This window comes from Silurus meridionalis, chromosome 20 (assembly GCF_014805685.1).
Source record: "Silurus meridionalis isolate SWU-2019-XX chromosome 20, ASM1480568v1, whole genome shotgun sequence".
Lineage (NCBI taxonomy): Eukaryota > Metazoa > Chordata > Actinopteri > Siluriformes > Siluridae > Silurus > Silurus meridionalis.
The window spans coordinates 14,262,743-14,288,205 of record NC_060903.1 but is presented as its reverse complement, the minus strand read 5'-3'; the positions used below and the strand labels follow the sequence as shown (position 1 = coordinate 14,288,205).

Below are 25,463 nucleotides of genomic sequence, written 5' to 3'. Positions count from 1 at the left end.
AAAATTCTAAAAAACACACATTTTTAGAGAACAAATTAAAAACAAAAGACACAATTGATCATTTTTAAAAGAATGCACAATAGTTTCCTGTGATGTAATGTACACTACAGTAATCCCTAATTTAGCACGGTGGTTACGTTCCAAAAGCGCCTGCGATAAGCAAAAAAGCGATAAACGGACGCCACCTCAAAAATGCTATTTTATGTATACAGTACTGTACTGTATTATCAATTTACTTCATTTTATAATTAATAATGATATTTTTATGAATGAATTTCAATATTTCATCATAAAACTCCATAAAAACAATTCCCTATACGTTTTTTGGTCTATGGTGCAACGGGCAAACAAATGAGTTATGTGGCAAATGCGATTCTGAGATAAACTGTGGACGCCAGATTCGAACCGTGGTAAAGCGACGGATTACTGTATATGGACAAAAGTTTGTGGACGCCCTAACATAAGATTCGTATGTGCTTTTTGAACATCCTATTTCATATTTAGTACTCATTTTGCTGTTATAATAACCTCTGTGAGAGTTTCTAAAGTACAAGGGTGTTAGTAGAGGCAGGTACTGATGTAGGTGAGGTGAAGAGGGCCGGGGTGCAGTCAGCATTCCAATTCATCCTAGTGGTATTAGATAAAGATTAGAGGTCAGAGCTCTATAGCAGGCCACTCAAGATCTTCCACTCATGGAAAGCATGTCTTCATGAAGCTCTATTAGTGCACAGGCGCACTAATGTCCACTGCTGGATCAAGTTTGGGTCTCCTGGTTCAAATGGACGTCCTATACAATTGTGTGCCTCCGACTTTGTGGTAACAGTTTTGAGGAAGAACCGCATACGGCTGGAAAAGTCAGGTGTCCCAATACTTTTGTTCATATATTGTATGGAATAAAAGGTTAAATGGCTTCAGTGCAGAGGAACATGAGACTGACAGAATGAGAAAAGCAACCCGAGTGAGATGAAGTCTTTAAATCATCGAAAAAGTCACAACACTTAAAGCGGAATGTGTGTGTGTGTGTGTGTGTGTGTGAAAAATTGTGCATTGCTCAAATCTGTCTGGCCGTCTGCAGACTGACCTCCCTCTTTGGCCCATAAAAGCTCTGAGAGAGAGGATATCCAGAGACAGCACTGCTTTTAATACTTGTACATCTGGCCATCTGAGGGCGGCTTTTTTTTTGCCACTCAAACCCCGGACTTTTTCATTTTTATGATGGGCCATTCTCGTTACGAGGACGTTAGTAGCATCGGGGGAGCTGGGGAGCCGGAATAATGACACTGCGAGTGGCGAACAAAGCGCAGAGCCCTTTTAATAAAAGCGACACAGGCTACAGAGAGCAGGATAACACACTCACTGTGGTGACTACTAATCACAGGTTAGGCAGACGATCACATTTCACTTAAACGAAGCGTTGGGGGGGTTGGGGGGTTTGTACTCCGATAGAAACGAGTCGGCTTAATCTGAGTGGAAATGAAAAACTTGCGAGGTCTGATTTCAGTTTACTCGAAAAGATTTGTTTTATTTCTTATGTGAAAATGTCAGAGACAGAAATATAAGAGTGGTCTGTCCTGTTCTGGGACAAAAAACAAAACAAAAAAAGAGAACTCAAACTAAAGTCAATAGATAAGCATTCAATTCAGATTTGAGTTTGGTGGTCACTTTAATGTACTTTTAGCTTTAGGTACTGTATAAGGACAGTTTGCATTTGGCCAAAACTGTATACAATACAAAAATGATGTGGTAACATCTGGAAGAAAAAAAAAAAAGAAAAAAAAAAAAAAAAAGTAAATTAACCTCTGCGTTTCGAGATTTTTGTGCATTCAGAAATTCCACAATATTGAGTAAAGTAATAAAACTGAATCTGAAAACTTTATGAAGGATATAAAATCTGCCTTTATTGAAATGTTTTTATTACAACATAAAATAAAAATAAAAATTAAATTAAATTGAAACTTGTTTTCTTATGGAAAACAAATTCACTCATTATTTTATTATATTAGAAAGAAAATAAATTATAAGGATTTTGACTATAACCAACTTCGATCAATGTCATTTGCAAGCATAAACAAATATAAAATAAAAATATAAAAAACGCTTTATACCCAGACTGAAATCCTGAAAAGATCAACAAACAGCTTAATAAAATCACAATATTGCGACCTGATTGATAGCAGCCATAAAACTGTCCCTCATTTACCCTATTTGTAGTCAATATAAGATAAAGGACTAAATGATAGAAAGATGCGCTATTTGGACAAAAGTATTGGGACACCTGACTATTTACAGCCATGTGTGGTTCATCCACAAAATGTTACCACACATTTGTAAACACACATTTGTATTGGATGACTGAATTGTCCCTTCACTTAAACTACAAGACCCAAAGCTGTTCCAGTTCCAGCATGACAATGCACAAAGCCAGGAAGATGTGCTTTACATCTTGAGTGGCCTCCGAACTTCAAAATCTATTGGAATTAAATTTAAAATGTGATGTTCAGAAAGCATAGATAGATCTTATCTTTAGTGTGTCCAAAAACTTTTGTAGTGAATTTCAGCTCTGTGTACTGTTTTCGCAAGTTACCACACAGATGCTCACTACATAACATGCAAGTCAAAACACTGCCATACACACACACTCTCACTACAAAACATTTACCTGAGTGTAAAAATTGCTGAGTCAAAACTGCTTTGAATCTTTTCGACATTTCATTATTTTGAAGGAAAAAAAAAAAAGATAATTGATCCTAAATATTTTGCCAAAGTCATTAACCCTGCAAAAAAGAGAAACACGCATGTGTGTGTGTGTGTGTGTGTGTGTGTGTGTATGTGTATGTGTGTGCGTGTGTCTCTGTTTAGGATATGCTCATGGGTGGGAGTCTCACAGATGATGTATGACTCGGGGTACCTTTAATATGTTTCCTGTACAAAACGTCAGCTGGGCTTCGGTGCACGCGCACAAACACACGAACGCGCACACACACACACACGGCACTTTAAAATGCAATAACAAGCCGTCACATCTGGTTCGTAATCAAAGTGCTCAAATAGTACAAGGCAGAATATATACAACTCAAATAATGAAAGATGACTTTTCCTTTCTGTTGCAGGATGAAATATGACTCGCTGTCTCTGATCATGGCTGAAAGAAAGCACAGGACCAGATATACACACTGCAGACATGTGCGGGGGGGAAATGGAATGGACCCCCCAATCCCAAACTTGAGTGTTCATCATATGGTTCACATGAGTTGGTGTGAAAAATCTATGATAATAGAGCTCTAAATCTATGAACTGGAACGCTAACTGCACCCCAGGCCTCTTCACCCTGCATCTGTACCTGACCTGTCCAGCACAAGTCCCCACAAACACACTCCAAAATCTAGTGGAACATCTTCACAGAAAAGTGGAGGTTATAATAATAAAATAATAATAATTCCATAGAGCATACTTAAATAACTGTAAAAATTTTAATCTAAATTCAAAATCTGCTCTTATCACACCCACACTTTAGCCACTAGTCCCATATGTTCCAGTCTGCACCACTGAGAGCATCTCACATACTGGCATTTACTCATATAAACTGAATTCACAGTATAAAGAATTTGAATGAACTCATCGCACCTAGATCCTGAAGAACAAGTTAAAGGGCAGTCATACAGACAGACAGGCAGACAGACAGTCAGACAGACAGAGCTGTGGGTCTGCGATTGTGCAGGACTATAACACACTATCTTGTTGCACTAAAAGAGACGTGTTGTGAAAATGCTGATTGCTTAGCAAGAGAAGAAAAAAAAGTATATTGTAAATATAAAATACATACACTATAAAATATAATAAAGTAAGAACAGACAGACAAATTGGTTTTTTTTTTTGGCAAAATTGTCATGTATCTAGTAGATTTTTTTTATTAGATTTTATTTTTATCTCTCAAAAACAAATAAAATAAACACAAACTAGACGAACATTAATTTAATACTTTATAACAGCTTCTCCCTAAAAATAAACCTTCCAGTTGTTCAAATTTTTCACGTTCGTTGTTATTTTTATGCTTTAAATGATTTTTGGTAGATTTACTCATCTATATTATATTAAAGCGCAAAAAAACATTGTCAAACAGTTTCACTTGAATAACCACATGACCGACAAACCAGATTACACCTTTTTTTGTTTTTTTTTTATAATGATATGCACCATACTTTGCTCTTTTTTTTGCCTTGTGTCATCTATATTCAATGGTTTGGAAATATAAAATCTCTCTACTAGCTGATGTTGCTGTGGACTTCAGCCTTGTCTGTAGTTGTATTCTATGCGCCATGAACGTTTATCTCCTAAAACCCAGACGTCTTAGATAATATAACAGTAAAAAATAACTCACAGCCATTTGACCATTGGTGCAAAAAAAAATTGTGGCTGAAACACAAAAAAAAAAACTGAGGACCGGCATTACTGAAGCCCCAGAACATGAATGTGGAAATGCTGGTGAATTGGTGAAACAGTCTTGAAAACACACTTTATGAATGCGTGAGCGGCGACTGACCTGCGGCCTGGAGCACTAGCTGGAGTCGAGCCTTGGCCTGTTCAGCTGCTGTCTGAAAGCGCAAAAACACACCGGTCATTCAAATTACAAACGTCTACACACACACACACACACACACACACACACACACACACACACACACACACACACACACCATGCATCTTGGATGTATAATGGAATATAGTGTTTCTTTAAGAAAGTGTGTAACGAAAGCCACCAAACTTTGGAAGAAATTCAGAGAATAATGATACAGGCATTACATTTATGAGAAAGATTAGAATCGCTGCAAAAGCTGGTGCGGGTGTGTGCGGGGAAGATTTTGACAGCCGCCTTGGAAGTCGGAACTCGTGTTTGTGACACCAGTCAAAGAAGCAGGGTGTAATTCCAATATCCTGCGATTAGATTTGCTGCTCTTAATTGTCAAGAAAGACGGATTGTATGATAAAGAAGTTATAAAGGGGGTATAGATTGCATTTAGTAGTGCGTGTGCGAGTGTAAGTGTGTGTGTGTGTGTGTGTGTGGTGCAGGGTGTGTGGGATTACAGAGAAATTAAATGCTAATAGGATGAAATTTGAATGTGGAGCCTGCGAGTGTTGTTGCCGCTCGCCGGGCCTCGGTGACAGCTGTGACGCACATTATTCAGCAGAAATCGGATTTATCAAACTGTAAAAGTTGTCACTTTGTAAAAATGTCAGCTCGGGTGGTGGCGGGGAAATATAATGACCCGCTTTAATGTAAAACTGTCACTCTGCACTGTCTTAGATGACAAACACATCTAGATCTTCTTTCAAATCTCGGTCGCTTTTAGATCAAAAAAAAAAAAAAAAGAAAAAATCCTCCCCCGAAAAAAGAACCTCACGCTTCTCCAAGATCTTGCGAGAGGCTGATTCTTTTTTTTTTGTATATTTTGTATTTTTTTTTTTTAAGTGTTGTATCCTTGAGAAGGGTATCAAATACATTGGGAGCATTTGAGATGAATTTATCAATCATAACAGCAGGGGTTGTATGTGTGTGCGAGGGTGTATTTGTGGTGGTGCGGGGGGCAACAGGGTACAAGGGGGAGAAGGAGCTCAAGTTAAAGACAACCTACACTATATCAATCTTTTCTCTTATTCTGCTTTCAGCCTCTTTTTTTTTTTCCCCTATTCATGCAACTGTGATTACAGAAACACTCCGTCTTGGTGCAATAGCAAGTTAAGCGGGGGGAAAAAAAGAAATAAATAAAAAATAAAATCAGGGTCTTAAGTGGATGGATAACAGCAGGCATGGCAATCATCTTAGTTACAGTTTATTATGAAATTTCCTCCATAATTATGTTTGCATTTGTTTACCGTGCCCCCCAGGCCTCTGTCAAGCCATATAAGACAGTTCGTATTTACAAAAGAGATCTCCCTCCCTCCCTCCCTCCCTCCGACCCACTGAAAAGAAAAAAAAAAAAGCATGGAATGAATGAAAGAAAAGGAAGAAAAGAACATTAATACGGAACAACCGCTCGCCTTTTTGCTTCATAATATGACGGATGGCTTGAGGAATAATAGTTCCATAAATACGGCGTGTTATGAAAGAGGGCCTCGCTGGCGTGTTCGAGGCGGGTTCCGATCACGCATTAATCAGAGAGCGAACGAGAGACTTGTCCTGGGAAAAGAGAAGGGGGGAAAAAAAAAACAAAAAAAAAAACAAAGCCTGGAAGACATGCGCTATTTTTAAAACGTTTATTAAATTGCTGCGCTCTATTAAATATGATGCAAAAAATAGAAACGATTAAACATGGACGTTGGTCAAAAATAAGATACAGACGCTCCCCACTTTATGAACATTTACTTTACGAACCTTCGCGGATACGAACAAACCTGTCCTCAAAGTGAAATTTGCCGTAACGAGTCCACATAATGCGCACGTTTTTTATTATGAATTTTTATTATTTTATTCATTACCTAATACGAAATATTGTCTACAGTATTTTCGATTTGTTTTAGTATATTTTATTGTTTATTTGATTGTATTTTTAGCTATTACGTCATTAGGAGATATGCGTAGTCAATAACGAACACGGTAACAGCTTACGAACGCTCGTTCGGAACGTAACTCCTTCGTAAGTCTCGGTCTGTATTATGAACGGTGTGATCGCAATTGCAATTTTGAGTTCAAAGTGACACTTTTTCTTCCCGCCTATCACACTTCAAGCTGGTAAATATCACGTTTCCTGCATCGTGATGTGTGAAAACAGGAGGAAAAAAAAATCTGTTCAAAATGCTGCTCATGGTGCATCATGGGGCAACGTAACACACTTGAGGACATTGTGGAGGATTCGCCCCTTCCTCATCCATGAGCTTACAGACACCCATGACTGGTTATGATCCTGCCACAAAAGACTGCTGCATCTTTGGGATTTGCAAGCTCTGAAAACACTAATGCTGAAGAGCATCCACGAATAAAGGTTTCTTACTTCAGAAAAAGAATCAACCGCTGTACCTTCACCAACAAATTAGTTCTCTAACGTAGGGACTCCTTCCATAAATCTTATATTAACCTAAATGACCCCAATTCTACATGCTTTTTGATGTACATACAGTAGGTAATGCATCCAGCATGTAGCCATGTTGTTATAATATCTACTTTAGGGAAGATGTTCCGCTAGATGTAACATTCCAAATGATCCTCAAGGTGTTCAATAGGGTTGAGGCCAAAGTTTTATTGCAAGCTACTCTAGACTTTCCACTACAGTTCACGCAAACCATATACAGATGGTCCCAGAGTGGTTAGACTTTTTTCGATGACTTTTTTTTTATCTTACGATATCGATAAGACAAAATAAATACAAATTTCACGCAGAAGGCAAACTGACACACATCACGGTATATTAAATTGCTCCGTTTTGCTACATTATGGTATACACATCTCCATGGTTGAAACACACTATATTGGCAAAAGTATTGGGACACCCAAACTTTCCTGCTATATGTGGTTCTTTTCCAAACTGTTTCTACAAAGCTGGAGGCACTCAATTTTACATGTAGATGCGCTGTAATAAAATGTTGCATTCACTTGAACTTGGAAACCCAAAACCTGTTCCAGCATGGCAATGCCCCTGTGCACAAAGTGAGCTCCTTGAAGATCTGGTTTACATGCTTTAAAGAGGAAGATCTTGAGTGGCCTGCTATAAAGCTCTGATCTCATCCCTATTGAACACCTTTGAGGTGAATGTGAATGCTGACTGCACCCCAGGTCTCCTCACCTACATCAGTACCTGCCTCTTGTAATAACCTTGTGGCTGATGAATAAATAAATATCCATAAAAACACTCCAAAATCTAGTGGAACATCTTCCCAGAGGAGTGGAGGAAATTATAAGAGCAAATTGGGACTAAATGCGGAATGCAATGATAAAATATCACATACCGTACTTATGACCAGGTGACCCAATACTTTTGGCAATATAGTACACTATATATATATATATATATATATATATATATATATATATATATATATATAGAGAGAGAGAGAGAGAGAGAGAGAGAGAGAGAGAGAGAGAGAGAGAGAGAGAGAGAGAGAGAGAGAGAGAGAGAGCTGCATATAGTTAAAGCCTTAAATAGTTTGTGCTCCCACACAAGTGTTGATGTATATTGTTCTGTACAGACTATGCAAGTGAAAGCAGTGGTCATTCTAAAAAAGCTTTATTTAATTTGCTCATTTACAAGCCTAACGGCTGCCTGTAATTCATTAGCAAACATTAAAACCCTTTTAATTGTGGTCTCTCGGGCTTTCTCTCTTCGTCTTTTTTCTCTTTCGCTAATCTAAACACATCTATATAAGAGACAGCTTTCACACTGCAGTCACAATAAAAAAAAAAAAAACAATCTGTTCTCCAGTTGCACAAGTGCCAATCAAGTGCAAAAACACTGAAGATCATAATAAAGTAAATGAGAGTAAAATGGAGAGATTGAGAAAAAGAAACCATTAATTAAAAAAACAACTTTTAAGTTACTATAAACATCATAAGTATTTATGATTAAAAAAAAAAAAAAAAAAACAGATTGTCTCTTTTTCACATTGATATTGTTCAAAAGCATTCAAATAGTAAATTGTTTCAACTCTGCAAGATCTAAAACTCCCAATATTCCTATTCCAATATTTTTCCAGTTAAATTACACAATTTGCAATGATGTGATCATATTATTGATCATTTTTTATTTCAATATTTCTTCATGTTACATAATACAGCAAATTAAAATTGAACACGACATGGCCGTCATTTACACTGTTATAAATCTTATAAAACTTACCAGGTGGAACATGGGAATGATGATCCTGCATCAACACCAAAACACACCTGACCTACAAAAGCTTGTGATCACCTAACAAAAGATCCATGTGTGCTTTTTGGACATCCCATTCTACATATAGACTTCTGAAAAGATGTTCCTCTACATTATGGAATGTGCTTGTGGAGATTTGTGATCAATAAGCCACAAGGGTGTAAAGTCAGGTACTGATGTAGGTGAGGCCTTTGGTGTTTTCCAATTCTTCCTAAAGGTGTTTAATACGGTTGAAGTGAGAGCTCTATAGCAGGTCACTCAAGATCTTCCATTCCAAACAATGTACAGCATATAGGGAAGGTTGTGGCTCAGTGGTTAAAATCCCAGCAACACCAAGTTGCTACTGCTGGGCACTTGAGCAAGGCCCTTAATCCTCAACCAAGCTGGCTTTGTTTACAGGAGCACTGTCATGCTTGAACAGGTTTGATTCTTGAAGTTCGAATGGAGGTATAAATTTATTGCTACCACATACAAAAACATTCTATACCAGCGGTCCCAAACCTTTTTTGCGCCACAAACCGGTTTAGTGTCGGACAAAATTTTCACGGACCGACCTTTAGGGTGCGGCGGATAAATACAATCAAATAAAATGATGATACGACCTGAATACTGCTATTTTCTAAATATAATAGTAAACGTGAATCCACCGTGTTGTTTTTGGTTCATTTTGCTTGATTGGGGGTTTAAATTTAAGAAGGTAGGGGATGTAGGCATCAAGAGTGAGTCATAGACAGATGTGGCGGAGAGAATCCATTCATTTTCCAAAATAAAACCTCGTTCAGAATCAGATAATTAATAAAACGAAAGTAATATAAGGTATGTATTCTTTCTGTGCAGCCCGGTACCAATTGACCCACGGCCCGGGTTGGAGACCACTGTTCTATACAACTGTATTTTTACAACTTTGTGGTAGCAGTTTGGTGGAAGAACCACATGTGGCTGGAAAGCTCAAGTGTTCCAATACTTTTCCCCATATACTGTATATCGTACTACATTTTAGTTCATACTCATATTAGCTAATAAATACAATGTGCTAGCTGTGCTTTTGTCAAAAACAACCACGTTTTTTGTTTTGTTTTTTTACAGAGTGGTATAACAAGGCCATTTACCCACTTCACAATGATGCCATTGAAAAAAATGATGCCATTGAGAAATCAACAAATAAACAAACATTGTATAAAAAAACAAATCACACTGAGTTAGTTATGTATCTGTATATGGACAATATACTAGACTACTTTTCTTTCCCTTTTTAAAGTGTCTCTTGCTTTTATGTTACATCATGTTACAAATGACAATGCAATTTGTCATCTTCAGCTTACATTTTCTGTCCAATTTTTCTAAGAGGTGAAAAAAACAGCAGCCTAGATGCTATCAATTCCGACAACATTGAAGGTGTGAACTAAATTTCTGTTATTTGCATAATCTGAATATTGTACATGGAAAATAGACTTCGGTGCTTAACCCAATTCTGAGTATGTGTAAACTTCACTGTATATACAGTTTGTATTTCTTTTTTTTTGTACATTCTGGTGTGAAATGGAGGGTCTTAAGTTTAAACGATTTTTTTTTTTTTTTTTTTACCAAAAGTGCTATGAAATAATACAAAAAAAAGAAAAAAAAAATTATGATTAACCTATGCATTATAAGTGTATTTTTTAAATTACATTTTTGGGACCGAAAAAATAGTATATATATATATATATATATATATATATATATATATATATATATATATATATATATATATATATATATATATAAAATCACACACAATTTATAAATATTTATAATTATTATAAATAATAAGAATAAAAATGACCACCATAGCTAATGTTTTATTATTTGAAATATAATTTATTCTTTTAAATTCTAACTACTGTAAATAAAATTTTAACTGGTTCCGCTTATGTGCAGTGTTAAACCTAAAAGCAGATCAGGTCCCAACACGCAACGTCTAATATGTCTTGTGTTATTACACTGGATTATCAAGGCATGTGGGCAGGTAAATATAGGTTTGGGGGAGTTGCCTATTTGCATAATTATAAAAGCTGGGTTTCTTGTTGAGTGCTCATTTTTCCAGTTGGATAATGTACTGCCACATCGTGCAATCTGCAACATACATCTCACTTTAATACAGAATTGTACAGCCCACATTAGGGAACCTGATCACATGAAACTAGTTTAAATTAAATTGAATTATCATCTATAATGAGTCTAATTTAAATGTAATGCAAATTTCAAATATTCTTCACAAATAGCTATCTTAGTAGCATCAAGAAAACCATATAAGATCATTTTATGCATTTAGTTTATTCTAGAAACAGATCAGATCAGTGTTACTGATTAAAAGTTTTAAGTGAAGAGGAAATGAGCTTTCCATGTTCTGATTAAACAGTAAAGCAGGTCCTTCTGATCATGAGCTGGAAACCCTGGGGAGGAAATCCCAGATTTGGAAAAGGTGTTGAGTGTGTCCGCTATCTCACTCCCACACACAAACACACACACATTTGTTCACTGGCATTGGTGCTTATGCAAAAGGGCCAAACCAATTAGCCCAATTACACCAAACCAAGCCTCTTCCCGTCTCCCTGTGTTCTCTAAAATATCCACATTTTTCATTGGTTATGAATTTCCCCCGAGCTCTAACAACAGTAAACAAAATACAAGTGAAAATAAAACAAAATTGTCCATTTGTTTAAATTCATTACCAATCATGAACATTATAATCATCCCTCCCTCTCTTTCTCGCTCTCTGATCGCAGATGTGATCGTCATGGTGACGAGAAGGATTGTCAGTGGATTTCTGGCTGACCTCCTGAAGAAAAAAAAAGCTGAGGCTTTGGTTCATGAGGCATCACCTTGATGCCAAAGATCACAGTCGTTCACACAAAGACTGACGGATAATATTGCGCCAATCACAGATCCACATTTGAATATGACCTACATGGCTTCCTTCCATCTCCTGGTTTATGGCCAGAAAATACAGCAAAAAATAAATAAATATAAAAAATAAAACAAAGTCAGGCTTTGCGATGGACAGCCGATGTGTTGTGTAAGGCTCATTTCTTGTTTTTCGGCTGTTTTGCATAATTTAATAACCTGCGGTCTGACTTTGAACCAAAGCAGGTGAATTTTTTTTCCTAAAAGTGAGACAACTGAACTCTGTCAACTGTTGACAACAGTAAGGCATTTCGCTAGGCATGAGATGCGCACATCCTTGCAGCATCCCAACGTATCTTACCGCGGACGCTGCTGCGCTTGCCTGCCGTGCGAAACTCGAAATCTTTTTATAATTTTGTCGTATAGCATTTGTTTTTGAAAGTCTGAAGTAACTCTGGGACCTTTACTACATATAAACTCTCAACTAACAGCACAATATGTTTAATACAGTCGTGAATTTGGTTTTGCAGCATTTCCAACAAGAAAGAAAGAAAGAAAGAAAAGAAAGAAAGAAAGAAAGAAAGAAAGAAAGAAAGAAAGAAAGAAAGAAAGAAGGAAATGAAGGAAAAATGAAGGAAAGAAAGAAGGAAAGAAGGAAAGAAAGAAAAAAGAAAGAAAGAAAGAAAGAACAAAAGGACGGGCGAACGAACGAAAGGACGGGCGAACGAACGAAAGGACGGGCGAACGAACGAAAGGACGGGCGAACGAACGAACGAACGAACGAACGAAAGAAAAAGAAAGAAAAAGGACGAAAGAAAGAAAGAATCTAGTTAACCACAGACGAGACAATTACAAATGTAAAATAAACGGAAAAAGCCCCCGATAGATAGATCGATAGATAGATCGATAGATAGATCGATAGATAGATCTTTGTCATTGCATAGTGCTCTAGCTCTTTTCCTGTAGTGACTCCAGGAAGATGCAGCTCTACCTCTGCCATGTTAATCTAGATTCTAAGTGACTCTCAGTGTCATATTCGTGTAGCATTCATGCCTCGTAGTGTGCAAGTTCTTACTAATCAGGAAACTATTGCTGAAAGTGGTTGGAGACGTCTCATCATTTATATTTGAAGAAAGTAGTAGGAGGAATGAGATCAATCATCCAACCGACCGACAGACAGACAAATACAGAAGTACATGATGGAGGTGATGCACAAATCTCTTTCCCACCACTCCCCCTCTACTCTTATTTGACTTTTTATTCGTCATTTATCCCTTTTCCCTGTTATTTTTTCTTTCTCTCTTAAAGAAAAATACAAGGGGATGGATCAGACTATCCAGACCCACAGGAAAATGCAATAGTCTGTTTTTAATATCCAGGTCTATAAGATCAGGGCAGAAAAGTGCTCCAGTGCAATATGTTTATTTATATATTTATGAGAAAAAAAAAAATAATCTGAACTATTGGGGGGGTCGGGCATCTATAACATATAATGCTGTGTATGGATATACTTTTATATATAATCTCAATATGGAATCAGAGGCCTTTTTTTTCTTTTTTTTAACAATGTGCCATACTTCAGGAAGGCACTAACAGCATTTTGCCAAGCCGAAGCTGTTCATCTTGGTGTCTCCAGCAGGCACAGCCGCTGCATAATAATGCGCTTCCCCGCTCCGAAATGTTATTTCGCAGGCCGCGGCTCATCTCTCAAACTTCACCGCTGTTACAATTTCCCAAACTTTTATTTCCTTCATTATTGCCAACAAGATTTCATTACGTATTTAGAATGTAAACAAGCCTAAGTGATGGCAGCCTCCAACTCACTGGCATTTCTTTCTTTCTTACTTTTTTTTTTTTAACTCTCTTGGCAACATCTCACATTTTCCCCCCTCAAATCTTCTAGTGTGTGTGCACATTAACCATTCAGAGAGTATGTGCCAATACACATACACCAATCAGATATGAGGAAACAGACATCCACATACAACCGAGGCTGAACAGTGATTCATTTTTGTTGTGCTGTTCGTCCTTTAGTAGAAATGCAGAGTATATATGTTTGTGTTGATTAAAAAAAGGCTGTTAAAAAAGAGCACATTTTACCAATTTACAAAAAATAAATAAAGTTTATGCTCAACTCGCATAAATCATGACGAAGAAAAATGAGCAAACGGGGCAGCGAGCTCATCTCCCCGGCATGCGCCGAAAATGAAATCCACTGCAATACCTATCAAAACTGCAATCATCAAGAGATAATATCTTCTTTGGTCTATCCACACTTTCCGATTTAATTTCTTCCATGCCCTTGACATCCGGCGATACCATTAAGATTAAGCGCATACAGTAAGGGACTAGTTCTCGCAGTGTGATGTATGAGGGTCTAACACTAAATGTAATATCATCATTCGAAAATTAATGCAATATTTCTTGTTTTTACATTTTTTATCATCTTTTTTTTTTATGTTGTACACTTTGGCTTTGCAAAAGTGGGATGAATGTAAAGCCAGGGAGAAGTCGAAGACTAGTATATGAGAACGAAGAAAAACTGATGGAAGAGAGGGGGAGAGGGAAAGAGAGAGGGGGACAACAAACAAGCAGTGAGACAAATTAAAGAAAATTACACCGAGTAAGAGAGAGAGAGAGAGAGAGAGAGAGAGAGAGAGAGAGAGAGAGATTTACAGTATGAGAGACAAAAAGAGAAGAGAAGAGAAGAGAAGAGATAACTATTTGCTCTAATATATACTAAAGTTTATTTGAGAGGAAGACGAGCGAGCGAGCGAGAGAGAGAGAGAGAGAGAGAGAGAGAGAAATAGATATAGAAGTGCATTAGAGGAAAAGAGACAGATATATACACAGAATTCAGTATAAAGTGAGACAGACAAAGACAGACAGCTAAACAGAGAGAAACAGAAAGAGACAGACAGAGAGACAGAGTCATTTCATGTCAGTGAGGCATGTAATTACAGTAGGTCATGCACTAGGACAGAGGTCAGTGTCATCACTCTATCATTTAACCGAGTGGGGGCTTGAAACATTGAGTTCTGAAGATGAGATCGTAAGCGGAATGGACTGTGCCCCACACACACACACACACACACACACACACACACACACACACACAGCTGTAACCTGATGAAATTATTAGTGTAATGCGCATGGAAATGTGTTTGCAGATTACGTCTCCTCTCCTTTCATGCGTCCCGACGCTCACAGAGGTGTCGTCGGCTCTTTATGTGCCAAAATCAAATTACTGGCAACCCACACGGCCTGAGAAAGAGGAAGCGACCGTACCAGAACTAGATAACGACTGAACTGCTCGCTTCCATTCTCCGAGTTAAAACCGAGGTTTCAGATGTGGTGATTGTGAAAGCTGTAGCGTACCACTTACACCATTTTCATCCCCATCCAGACCATTCAATGGGCCATGTGAAGGAGGCGGAGTAGGAGGAGGATGAGGATGGGGTGGGGTTACTGCCAGAGTGGCCACTCTTATCTCGAGCAGAAAAACACCTCTATTGTATATGAAGGCTTTGGATGTGGTAGAATTACTTTTACCCATCATTTGAACTAGGAGACCCAAAAATGTCCCAGCATGACCATGCTCCAGTGCACAAAGCCAGCTTCATGAAGATATGCTTAACATGAATTGAAGTGGAAGATCTCCTGCTATAGAGCCCTGACTTAACCCTATGGGAATGAATTTGAATGCCCAAGGCCTCCTCATCTCACCTACAACAGTACCAGACTTTACTAAAACCATTGTATCTGAATCAACACAAATCAACATAAACACACTCCAAAATCTAGTGGAACATCTTGCTAGAAGAATGGAGGTTAATATAACAGCAAATGAGGATTAAATGTCGAATGAGAAGTTCAAAAAGCACATATGAATCTTTTAGGGTCAGGTGTCCACAAATGTTTGTCTATATAGTAAGATCTCATAACTGCGTTTTTCACAATCGCGAATTTTCCATCCGTCGGACCACAGAGATAAAGGTGTTATAAGCGTTGTGTACATAATGTAGTGCACTTCTACAGGAAGCCTTTATGACCAACAACAAATAACATCTATACGCAGTGAAAACGTGAGGTGAGGTAACCGAGGAGTGGGAAAGGGTTGGGGGGGTTCTCTCAGAAACTGGCGTCGAGCGCTCAAGCTATATCGCATTAATTGCACCAAATCGGCGAATGAATCTAAAAAGATCAATTAGCTCGGAGGCACTAATCTGCATGAATCTGATGCTTTATGTCTCTGCTGATGAGCTGCTTTTGTAGTGCTCCCTTTTTAAGCAGCTGCGCATCTGGCCTGATTAGCGTTAGCAAAGCACACGCTACACTAGCCACTAGGGGATTGTGGGCTTCTCTCCCTGACAGAAAGACAGAAGAAAAAAGTATGCAGATAGAAAGTGAGAGAGAGAGAGAGAGAGAGAGAGAGAGAGAGAGAGAGAGAGAAAGGGAGTAATTAACATTGCTATCCTTTCAAAAGAACCAAAATAATCAAAAATTAAAAAAAATAGGCAAAAGAAGAAAATAAAAACGAAATAAAACAAAACGCCTCAGCCTGCTGCACAAAGCTAATTACTAGCCATGGCGCTCTCGCTAAGGCTAAATAGATTAGGCTGCACTGAATGCTATCAAGGCTAACGTTAATGTGGCCAAAGCTACAGATTTCCTCAGATGAATTGGAAACACAAATCATTCATTTTTATCGTCTTTTACAATATGAATAATTTTATTTGCTACATAAAAATACAGTTAGCTAATGTGAGGAAATAATAAATGAGGATAGAATGACTTTTTTTTCAAGCAAGAAATGAAGAAAGTTGTCTTGATTCTGACTTTGTCAAGTTTGGTGTCCTCTTCAATCACCGCTAGTCCTGAAGGACTTGTAAATTCGCACTGTTTATGACTTATATTTAAAGGGGGTGCGTGAGTGTGTGTGTTGGGGAAAAGGAGTTTAAGGAGGATTGGGCGATCGAGGGCTACAAACACCTCAGCTGGAGACAGGTTTTTATTTACTAGTCTTCATCTGGAATCGTAATAAGATACTTTGGCACCCCGGGCTGCCGTGAACTGGAAGGTAATCGAGCAGCGGTGGCGATAAATTCACGCGGTCAGCATCCGCATATTCAAATTTCTCTCGAAATTTACAGTAATGCCTGAGCAAACATATAAACACACATCTCTGTGTGTGTGTGTGTGTGTGTGTGTGTGTGTGTGTGTGTGTGTGTGTGTGTGAGGGGGTGTGTGCGTGCATGTGTATGTGTGTACCACCCTATCTCATCTGATAATCACACTGCACTCTAATCTGCTCTGCATGTAATATCTCACACACACACACACACACACACACACACACAGCCTACTTAAAGACCTGAGCTATATTCTTTTCAACAACCTCTACAATAACAATAAACACACATCAGCCACTCTAGACAAAACACTGGGGCTGTGTATTAGAGAGACAGAATGTCCTCATAAATTCTATGACTAAAGGGTCAATAAGTTTGCTCTCTCTGAACTGTGTGTGTGTATGTGTGTGTGCGCACGATGTGTAGAGGGTATTAGAGCAAATACAAGTTCAAGCTTTTAAAAAGGCAACATAGCCAATGATACGATACATAAAATAGACGTGAAGCAGCTACAGATGCGACACGATGCCCATTACGATGCAGTGCGTTTCGATTTCAATTCCATTCAACGCGATGGAAAAAATATGATGCTTTGCAATTTAATATGGTACAGAGAGTCCGCTTTTATTTCTTTGGTTTAGACAGACAGCAAATCAGTGCCTTCTGGCTTCTAATGCAAGGCCCTTTTACAAACAGGCCTTTGTAGTGCTAAAAAAATAAAAATAAAAATAAAAATAAATAAACAAACAAACAAACAAACAAACAAACAAACAAAATAAAATAAAATAAAATAAAATAAAATAAAACCAGGTGTTCTTTTGCTTTTCTGTCTCCAGGAAGATGCAGCTCTACCTCTGCCATGTTAATCTACATTCTATATATGCTGTAGAAGCGGAGAACGCGCTTGAGAAACGGATCTGCATAGAAAATATTGGTAACTTTCTAAATAATTAAAGTATATCACATCTACTGATAATTATATATAAATAAATCAGGGTTTGTTTTTTTCCGATGCAAATATGTTGAAAAACGATTAAGGTCAGATTCTGATGTTGCATGCTGAGGTCTGGGGTTCAGTCAGGCCTCTGGTTCATTTTAAAGTAGGTTTGAGGTCAGGGCTCTGTGCTGGACACTAGAGATCTTTTACTCCAACAACCCTGACAAAATGACATGTTTACTGTGGCTTGCTGTGTGCACGGTGATAATGTCATGATGGAATATATTGGGAAACTAACCACTGGGCTCAGTGGTTAAGATGCTGGACTTTTGAGCAGAAGGTCGCAGGATGCCACTGATGGGCCCTCGAGCAACGGCCCTTAACCCTCAACTGCTCGGTTGTACAATTTAAATAAATGTAAATAGGCCAGGATAAGAGTGTCTGCTAAATGCTATGTATGTTAATGCTGAAACATTGAATTAAAATTCTGTCTAAATGAGTGCTGTCGAGTTGTGATGGTCACGTGTCCACGAACCTTTCCTACTGAATACTTGTATATAATACTTATATAAACTGTTTGTAATATAAACTATAGGAAGATTTACTCTTTACCTCTGGTTCTGGGTTACTAATCGGAAGTCGGGGGTTCAAGCCCCAGCACTGCCAAGCTGCCACAGTTGGGCCCTTAACCCTCTCTGCCATAGTTGGCGCTGTATCATGGCTGACCCTGCGCTCTGACCACTTCCTAACATCACTGGTACAGTAAAACCCTGTTGTACGAGCAACTGATAGTACGAGTAAACGAAAATACGAGTGACCTTGCTCGCAAAATTTAACCCTATTTCACGAGCAAATTCCGAAGACACGAGCAAACCCACGCTGCCGGTCCCCCGTTTTCGGCCGAGGGTAGCATCAGTCGCTTAGTTGATGACATCGCTCGATCACTCTCGTTGTTCAGTGCAGCAAAAACTTAACTTTTTTCAGTGTTATATTTTCACTAGAAATCTTAAAAAATGTCTCAAGAAAATCAGTGATGGTGCTGTAAAAACGAGAGTAAATAGAATTACCATTGAAACCAAGAAGGTTACGAGCGTGATGCGCATCTCACACTCGCTATCAACCACTACCACATGAGTAAGTGTTTAATTATGTTTACATTATGGTAATTTGCGGTGTATTTGTTTGTTAAAATAGGCTACAAATACTTTTTAAGTAGAGAAATAAGCGATCGAATGAGGTTTCGGAACGGATTAAATCACTTTTACATTCATTCCTGTGGGGAAAATTAGCTCGAACGTACGAGCAAATGGACCTACGAGCAATTTTCAAGAGCGAATTATGCTCGTCCAACGGGGTTTTACTGTATATGCAAAAAATAATAATAGTAATAAATTGTGAACAGTGTATGTGACACGTAAAAATCCAGAGTAGGTATCAAAGGTGACGTAAATAGTTCAATTTTACGAGAAAAAGTTTCTATATGCATATCCATGTGCATGTAACCTTTCCGACATTGTCCTTAGCTCACGTTAGTTCTCTCGGTGGGTGTGTGTGTGTGTGTGTGTGTGTGTGTGTGTGTGTGCGCGTGCGTGCGTGTGCATTAGCGTGCGGACAAACTTCCAAAAGTGCAGTTACACATATTGATTCGCTGCTGTTTATGCATGTAATCTTCTTTTCAATAATTCACTCTGCCTTTTATAGAGTTGTAAATCAATGCGTCCTCTCATAACTATGCACTCCCTCTCGCTCTACCGCTCGCGCTACTTTCATCTTCCTCCCTCCCGCCGTTTCCGCTCGCACTCGCGGCTCCGTTTCACCTCTCTGACACTTCGCTTCTTCTTTTACCACATGTATATTTCTACCCTGTTACAAAATACAACTTTATAATGTGAAACGGACAGATTCGCACTTGTGTGTGTGTTTGTGTGGGAAAGTATGAGTTTTGGAGAAGGAATAGATGTGTCACGGAGTATAAGAAAAGGTGTAAACCGGGTGGCATTCGGGGTCATTTGCGTAGAGCGGCCCTTCAAGGCCCCGGCCTCTGGTTAATATGCGACTAAAAGCTTGGTGAGGTTACTGTACATCCAGAGAGCCAGGACCCTATGTGACCTCTCTTCATTATTCATCCCCTGGAAAAAAAAATTATAGCTGGAAACTGGCTTCTGCCACGGGAGAAGTGGAAGAACAGGAAAAAAAAAAAAAGAGAAAAAAAAGTGCCCCTTTAACTTCGGTGCATGCTCCTTTGACCCTGTATTAGAAGGAGAGCAGGAAAGTCAGGAAACAACGAATGATACATTTTTAAATCTTCCCGTGGGTCGTTTTTTTTTTTCTTGGAGAGAGCCGATGGCGTGCCCCGCCTCGGGAGAGAACGTTCTTCTACGGAACTAGAAGACAGAAGACGAGAGTCCGATAAATCAAGACGACCCCATTTAGAAACGCCATTTTATTCACTATTGGGGAAGTCTATGATGCACATGTATTATCTGTGTGTGTGGATATTAGTGCAGATGTTTCATCCCAACATCAAAAAGAGACGCATCACAAAAAAAAAGATGAGAGGTGGGGAGGGGGATTCGGGGAGAAAAATCCCACAGAAATACAGCAAAGGGCCGGAATATAAAAATGAAAGAGTGAATACCCGAGTGATATGAAAGTTCAGCATGATTTTATGGGAGGAAGGGAAAGGAGGCAGGGGAGAGAGAGAGAGAGAGAGAGAGAGAGAGAGAGAGAGCAAGAGAGAGAGAGCAAGAGAGAATAAGATACACAGAAAGATGAGAGACAGGCAAACAGCAAGAGACAGAGATGGACCAAAAGACAGCAATAAAAATAGGACAGAGAGACAAAACAAGGAGAAAGGTGGACAGATAGAGAGAACTAGGCAGAGAAAGACAAGAGTGAAGACAAAAATGGAGGTAAGTGGAGAAGCAGAAGAAAGCACTACAGAGATCGTGATAACGGTAGAGTAAGAGAGCGATAAGGATGGAGTAAAAAAGAGAGAAAAGAGAGAGACAGCAAGAAAGACTGAAAAAGAAAAATGACAGAGAGAGAGAGAGAAAGAGAGAGAGAGAGAGGCAGACATAAAGCACAGGTATGAGTGTTGTTGAGAGTAAAAGAAGGACAGAGTGTGTGTGTGTGTGTGTGTGTGTGTGTGTGTGTGTGTGTGCGTGTGCTTGCTATGTGTCAGGGCAGGATATTCCGAGCCCATTGCTGCGTGTTCATTTCGGATGCAGATATCAAAGATGCCACAGACATGAATGGGGGGAATTGAGAACTTACCAGATGTTCTAATCCGGCTTTGATGTTCACCGCGTCCCTGCAACACAAGAACAAATTTCCTTCACTGTAAATAAAGCCGTGTCACTAATCGCTCTCCCCGGCGCTCCCCGCCCCGACGGGATCACCCATAATTGCTATTTATTAAGGGCTATTTATTCATTTTCACTCGCTTGCCTTTTCATGACAGCAGTGGTTTAAAAAAAAAAAAAAAAAAAAATTTAAAAATAATAAAAAAATAAAAAGAAAGAAAGGGGGGGGGGGGGGGGGGGCTCCTTTCTTCCTCTGCCAAAGTAACGAGTGGAAGAGAGAAACAAACAATCGCTCTGGTCTCGCGTGCGCTCGAATAATGACTGCTCTCTCTGGCTCGGTGTGTGCACAGTGTTTTAACGGATTCCTGTGTGCGTGGACGCATTAGTGCCTTACCTGGCCCGGCTCCGTGGGCTCTATGATCGTTTGTGGCGGAGGAAATCCAGTACATATTTATCGCAAGATGGAAACAAGTTTATTGGAGATGGGCGTGACGAGGAGGCCTCGCTATTCATCGAGGTGAACGTTGGCGCAAAGGCTTTGCCATGGAATGAGTCTCCAGTGTCAGTATTGTAAAGGTAGCTACGAAACACAGCAAACTTTCTAAGGGTCTGACAGTTTGCACCTACTATAGCAAAAGTGATAACTGATCTAACGGATGTCCCATAATGACATTACAAATAACTACGAGGTAGTATCAAAAAGTTTCGAAGACGAGCTTTTTTTTTATAAGAAAGTACTTAATTACTTTAGGTTTACACCCTATTACACTGTAAAATAGTCCCCTTTTACAGCAATACAGCACTTACAACGTTCCTGCCACTTCTGGAATGTGTCCTGTAAGTCATCTTTTCGAAGCGTGTCAAGAACCTTCTGAGTTTCAAAACGGCGACCTTTCAGCTGGATCTTCGTCTTCCGGCAGAGAGAGCATTCCGCAGGAGCCAAATTGGGTTGGAAGGGTGGGTTAAAAATTGAGGTCGTGCTGTTTCCGGTTTCACGTGGTCAGAATAGCGGCAGTTGCACACTGGACAATGTTTTCTTTTTTTTTTGTTCTGAAGGTCGGTGCTCCCTGTGACTGTGCGTGCAGCCTTCTGCTGCCATCTGTTGGCGTGTTACAAAACTGGTCTCGAAACTTTTTAAAGCCACCTCATATGTCATTTTAAATGTCTTTGTGGCAGATGTTTAGTTTTAAGCAGAATTACACGTGTGCTCTTTGTTCTTACTCGCTATGATGAAATCGCAGACGTGGCAGACGCACGTGGTCAGAATGGCAAGATTCGTCTCAAAACGTTTTGATACCACCTTGTATAAAAGGATAAACATTACGAGCTTCGTTTTTATTTCCCGAGGAGATAAACTTGAGAGTTGTGTGGATTCCTGGCGAGTTTGGAAGTTAGTTAGTCCTGAGATTTGAACTTGCAACCTTCTGGAGGCTAAGGTTTTCGTTTATATTGATATAGTAAAGAAATCAATCAACTACAACAATTTTTATAATTACAATGTATTGCAGCACCAAAAATAAACTGACCTTGACAGGCTAGTGTTAATTAATCAGGCAAACCCAAAATGGGTGCTTATGATGACATTATGGGCTTAGACTAAATTATTATAAATCATGCATGAATTAATATAATCAGTGCAGGAGAAAGAGGAGGATGATGAGAAGGAGGAGGAGGAAAGGATTTGGATTTAAAGAGCAAATTGGCAGTAAATAATAGATGCGGTTTTGGCACATTTCAAAATTGCAGCAGAGGAAGTACAAAGATCAAGAGAAAGCACCAACACAAAGATACACACACACACACACACACACACACACACACACACACACACACACTATACATATATATATACACACACACACATTCTCAGTACTGGCAACAGTGTGTGCATGTGCATGGTGAAGAAAACAGGGATGAGAGAGAGAGAGAAAGAGGAGTTTTATTGACAGAATAAAGCTTCTGATGTAGCCTGCAGCATCACAATGAAAATCTACACCATCTCTAAAATTACATTCAGTAATCAAGGCCACAAAAGCCAGAGTGAAACCCTGCTCCTCTATCTCTCTCTCTTTCTCTCAGTCTATCCGTCTCTTTCCTTGCGCAGGAGAAATAACAGTGAAGCTCCAAATCAATCTCTCCTTCTGTCCCGCTTTCCTACAGCAGACCTCTGGCTATTAAATAGCTCCTAATCACTGTGCTCCATTTGAAGAAAAAGCCCTCGGAAATAAAAATCAATAAATAAAATAAAATAAAAAGTGGTCATGAAAAAGTGAGAGAAGGAAAAAAAAGCCATTCAGAAATGTATACAATTGTAGCAGTTTGCATTTCTTTTTGACTTTGAGAGTGAGAGAAAGAGAGATAAGGAAAGAGAGATGAGGGAACTTCTGATCGCTGTTGTAGTATATTGCTTACATAGAAGATACAAGCTTTGTTATTAGAAGGTGGAGAAGCACCATGTGTCTAACATCCAGCAGATCTGTGACATCATTATGGAGGAGTGGAAGAGGATCCCAGCAACAACCTGTGCAGCTCTGGTGAATTTCATGCCCAGGAGAATTAAGGCAGTGCAAGATAACGATGGTGCTCACACAGAACATTAAAACTTTAGACACAGTTTGGACACTTAGGGTGTACTCACTTTTGCTGCCAGTTATTTAGACAATAATGGCTGTATGTTGACTTATTTTTAGAGGGCAGTAAATCTGTACTGCTAGAGATACTGTATATATCTTTCCTGATCTCAATCCTTTCTTCGAGTGTCCAGAGTCCTCAGATCCCTGATATTGGTTGTGGAACCTCCTCTACTGTTGTAGGCCATCCTCCACCGGGATCGACATTTAGAGATGCTTTTCTGCTCAGCACGGTTGTAAAGAGTGGTTTGTTTAGTAGCATTTTTGTCCATCAGCTATCTTTAGGAATTTCTGCCAGTAGAAATACTGATTGCTGGACGTTTTCTCCAATTTCCAGAATACTTAAACCAGAGTATTAACATGATTAGGACCAAGAAACAAGGCTCTGTGCGCTGGTCTAACACTGAACCTGGTCACCTGACCTTCAGGTGGACATGTTAAAGGATAAAAAAAGCCTCCTTGAGTACAGTGTAGAGAAAAATCACTCTCATTAACTCCCTGTACTTGGCCTGAGTGCCAAGTTACATCATATTCCTTCATCTACTGCAGGCATTTCATCTCCATTTGTTCTTTTGTGCCACTTCATGTCCACACCTCTCTTCCTCTATCTGTTCTGTTCCACGCTCTGCTTGTTCACTCCTCCCGCCCCGTTTTACCCTGAAGGCCCACCTCTGTGCCGAAAGCAGCCCTAATTCAATTAGGCCCTTCAAACCAGATCAGGCGGTGGCTAAGCAGAAAAAGAGGAAGAAATTATTGGCAAATGAATACAGATTTGTATCGAACCGCCACGCTGAGAGAGAGTACATCTCCAGTTTTTCTTTTTTTTTTTTCTGCTCTCATTTTTCCCTCCCCTTTCGACCGTCAACGCGTTTCCCGCAGATCCGCAGGGAGCGCTGATCTCCTAGATCTCCTCTCTTCTGTCCCTTGCTCTCCCTCCTCTCTCTTTCGTGCCGTCGACATGGCCGCATTGATTTCTGAATTAGACTGCGATATTAAATAATTAATATACTTGCTGTGATTGATGTCTTGCATTAGGCCAATATTAGGTTATCAATCAAGCTCCACTTGGTTTAATGTAACGATATTGAAAAAGTGTCAAGGGCCGTTCGGGCAATTTGTAGTTGAGGCAGAACAGATAGTAATGCTGGTGTAACGCAAGGCCAGCGAGGGGGGGGGGGTGAGTTGTCATGAGCAAATGCATATTGCTTTAATGGGCAGCGCCAGATGAACAGAGAGTCGTAACCTTGGACTGAGGCCGCAATAAATCCGGATCACTATGACCTCATGTCGTGCTTAAGTTCCTTCTTTAGCTGCGAGTGTGTAAGTGCTCTTCTTGGTTTTGATGAGCCGATGGTCCAGGACAGGAAGATGTTCTACATTTTAAACAGTGCTTGTAAAAACTCAGGTAAAATCAGGTATTGAGGTGGGCTGTGGAGCCCAGGCGCAGTTAGCGTTCCAATTCATACCAGAAGTCTTCAATAGGGAGAAGTTCAGAGTTCTTCAGCAGGACACTCGAGATATTCCACTCTAACCCATGTGAACCATATTCTCATAAAGCTGGCTGTAGGCACAGAGGTATTATTGTAGCAGAACAGGTTTTGGACTTGTTCAAGTGAAGGGAAAATTTGTTCATATTTAATGCATCAAAAGACCACATTTACTATTGTGTGCCTCAAACTTTGTGGTTAAATAGGTATAATGTATTTACTTTATATTAC

The 25,463-nt window shown here is 39.2% G+C and overlaps 1 protein-coding gene across 1 annotated transcript in view; it reads right to left on the bottom strand.

The window, feature by feature from the left end:
• The window catches only part of rsrc1 (arginine/serine-rich coiled-coil 1), a 135,951-nt gene that overhangs the window by 67,293 nt on the left and 43,195 nt on the right, over positions 1-25,463 (bottom strand). Inside the window, exons 5-6 of the mRNA XM_046877131.1 lie at positions 21,087-21,123; positions 4,541-4,592 (exon numbers count right to left, since the gene is read on the bottom strand). Of these exons, the coding sequence (XP_046733087.1) occupies positions 4,541-4,592; positions 21,087-21,123 (89 nt within the window). The remainder of the gene's footprint in view (positions 1-4,540; positions 4,593-21,086; positions 21,124-25,463) is intronic.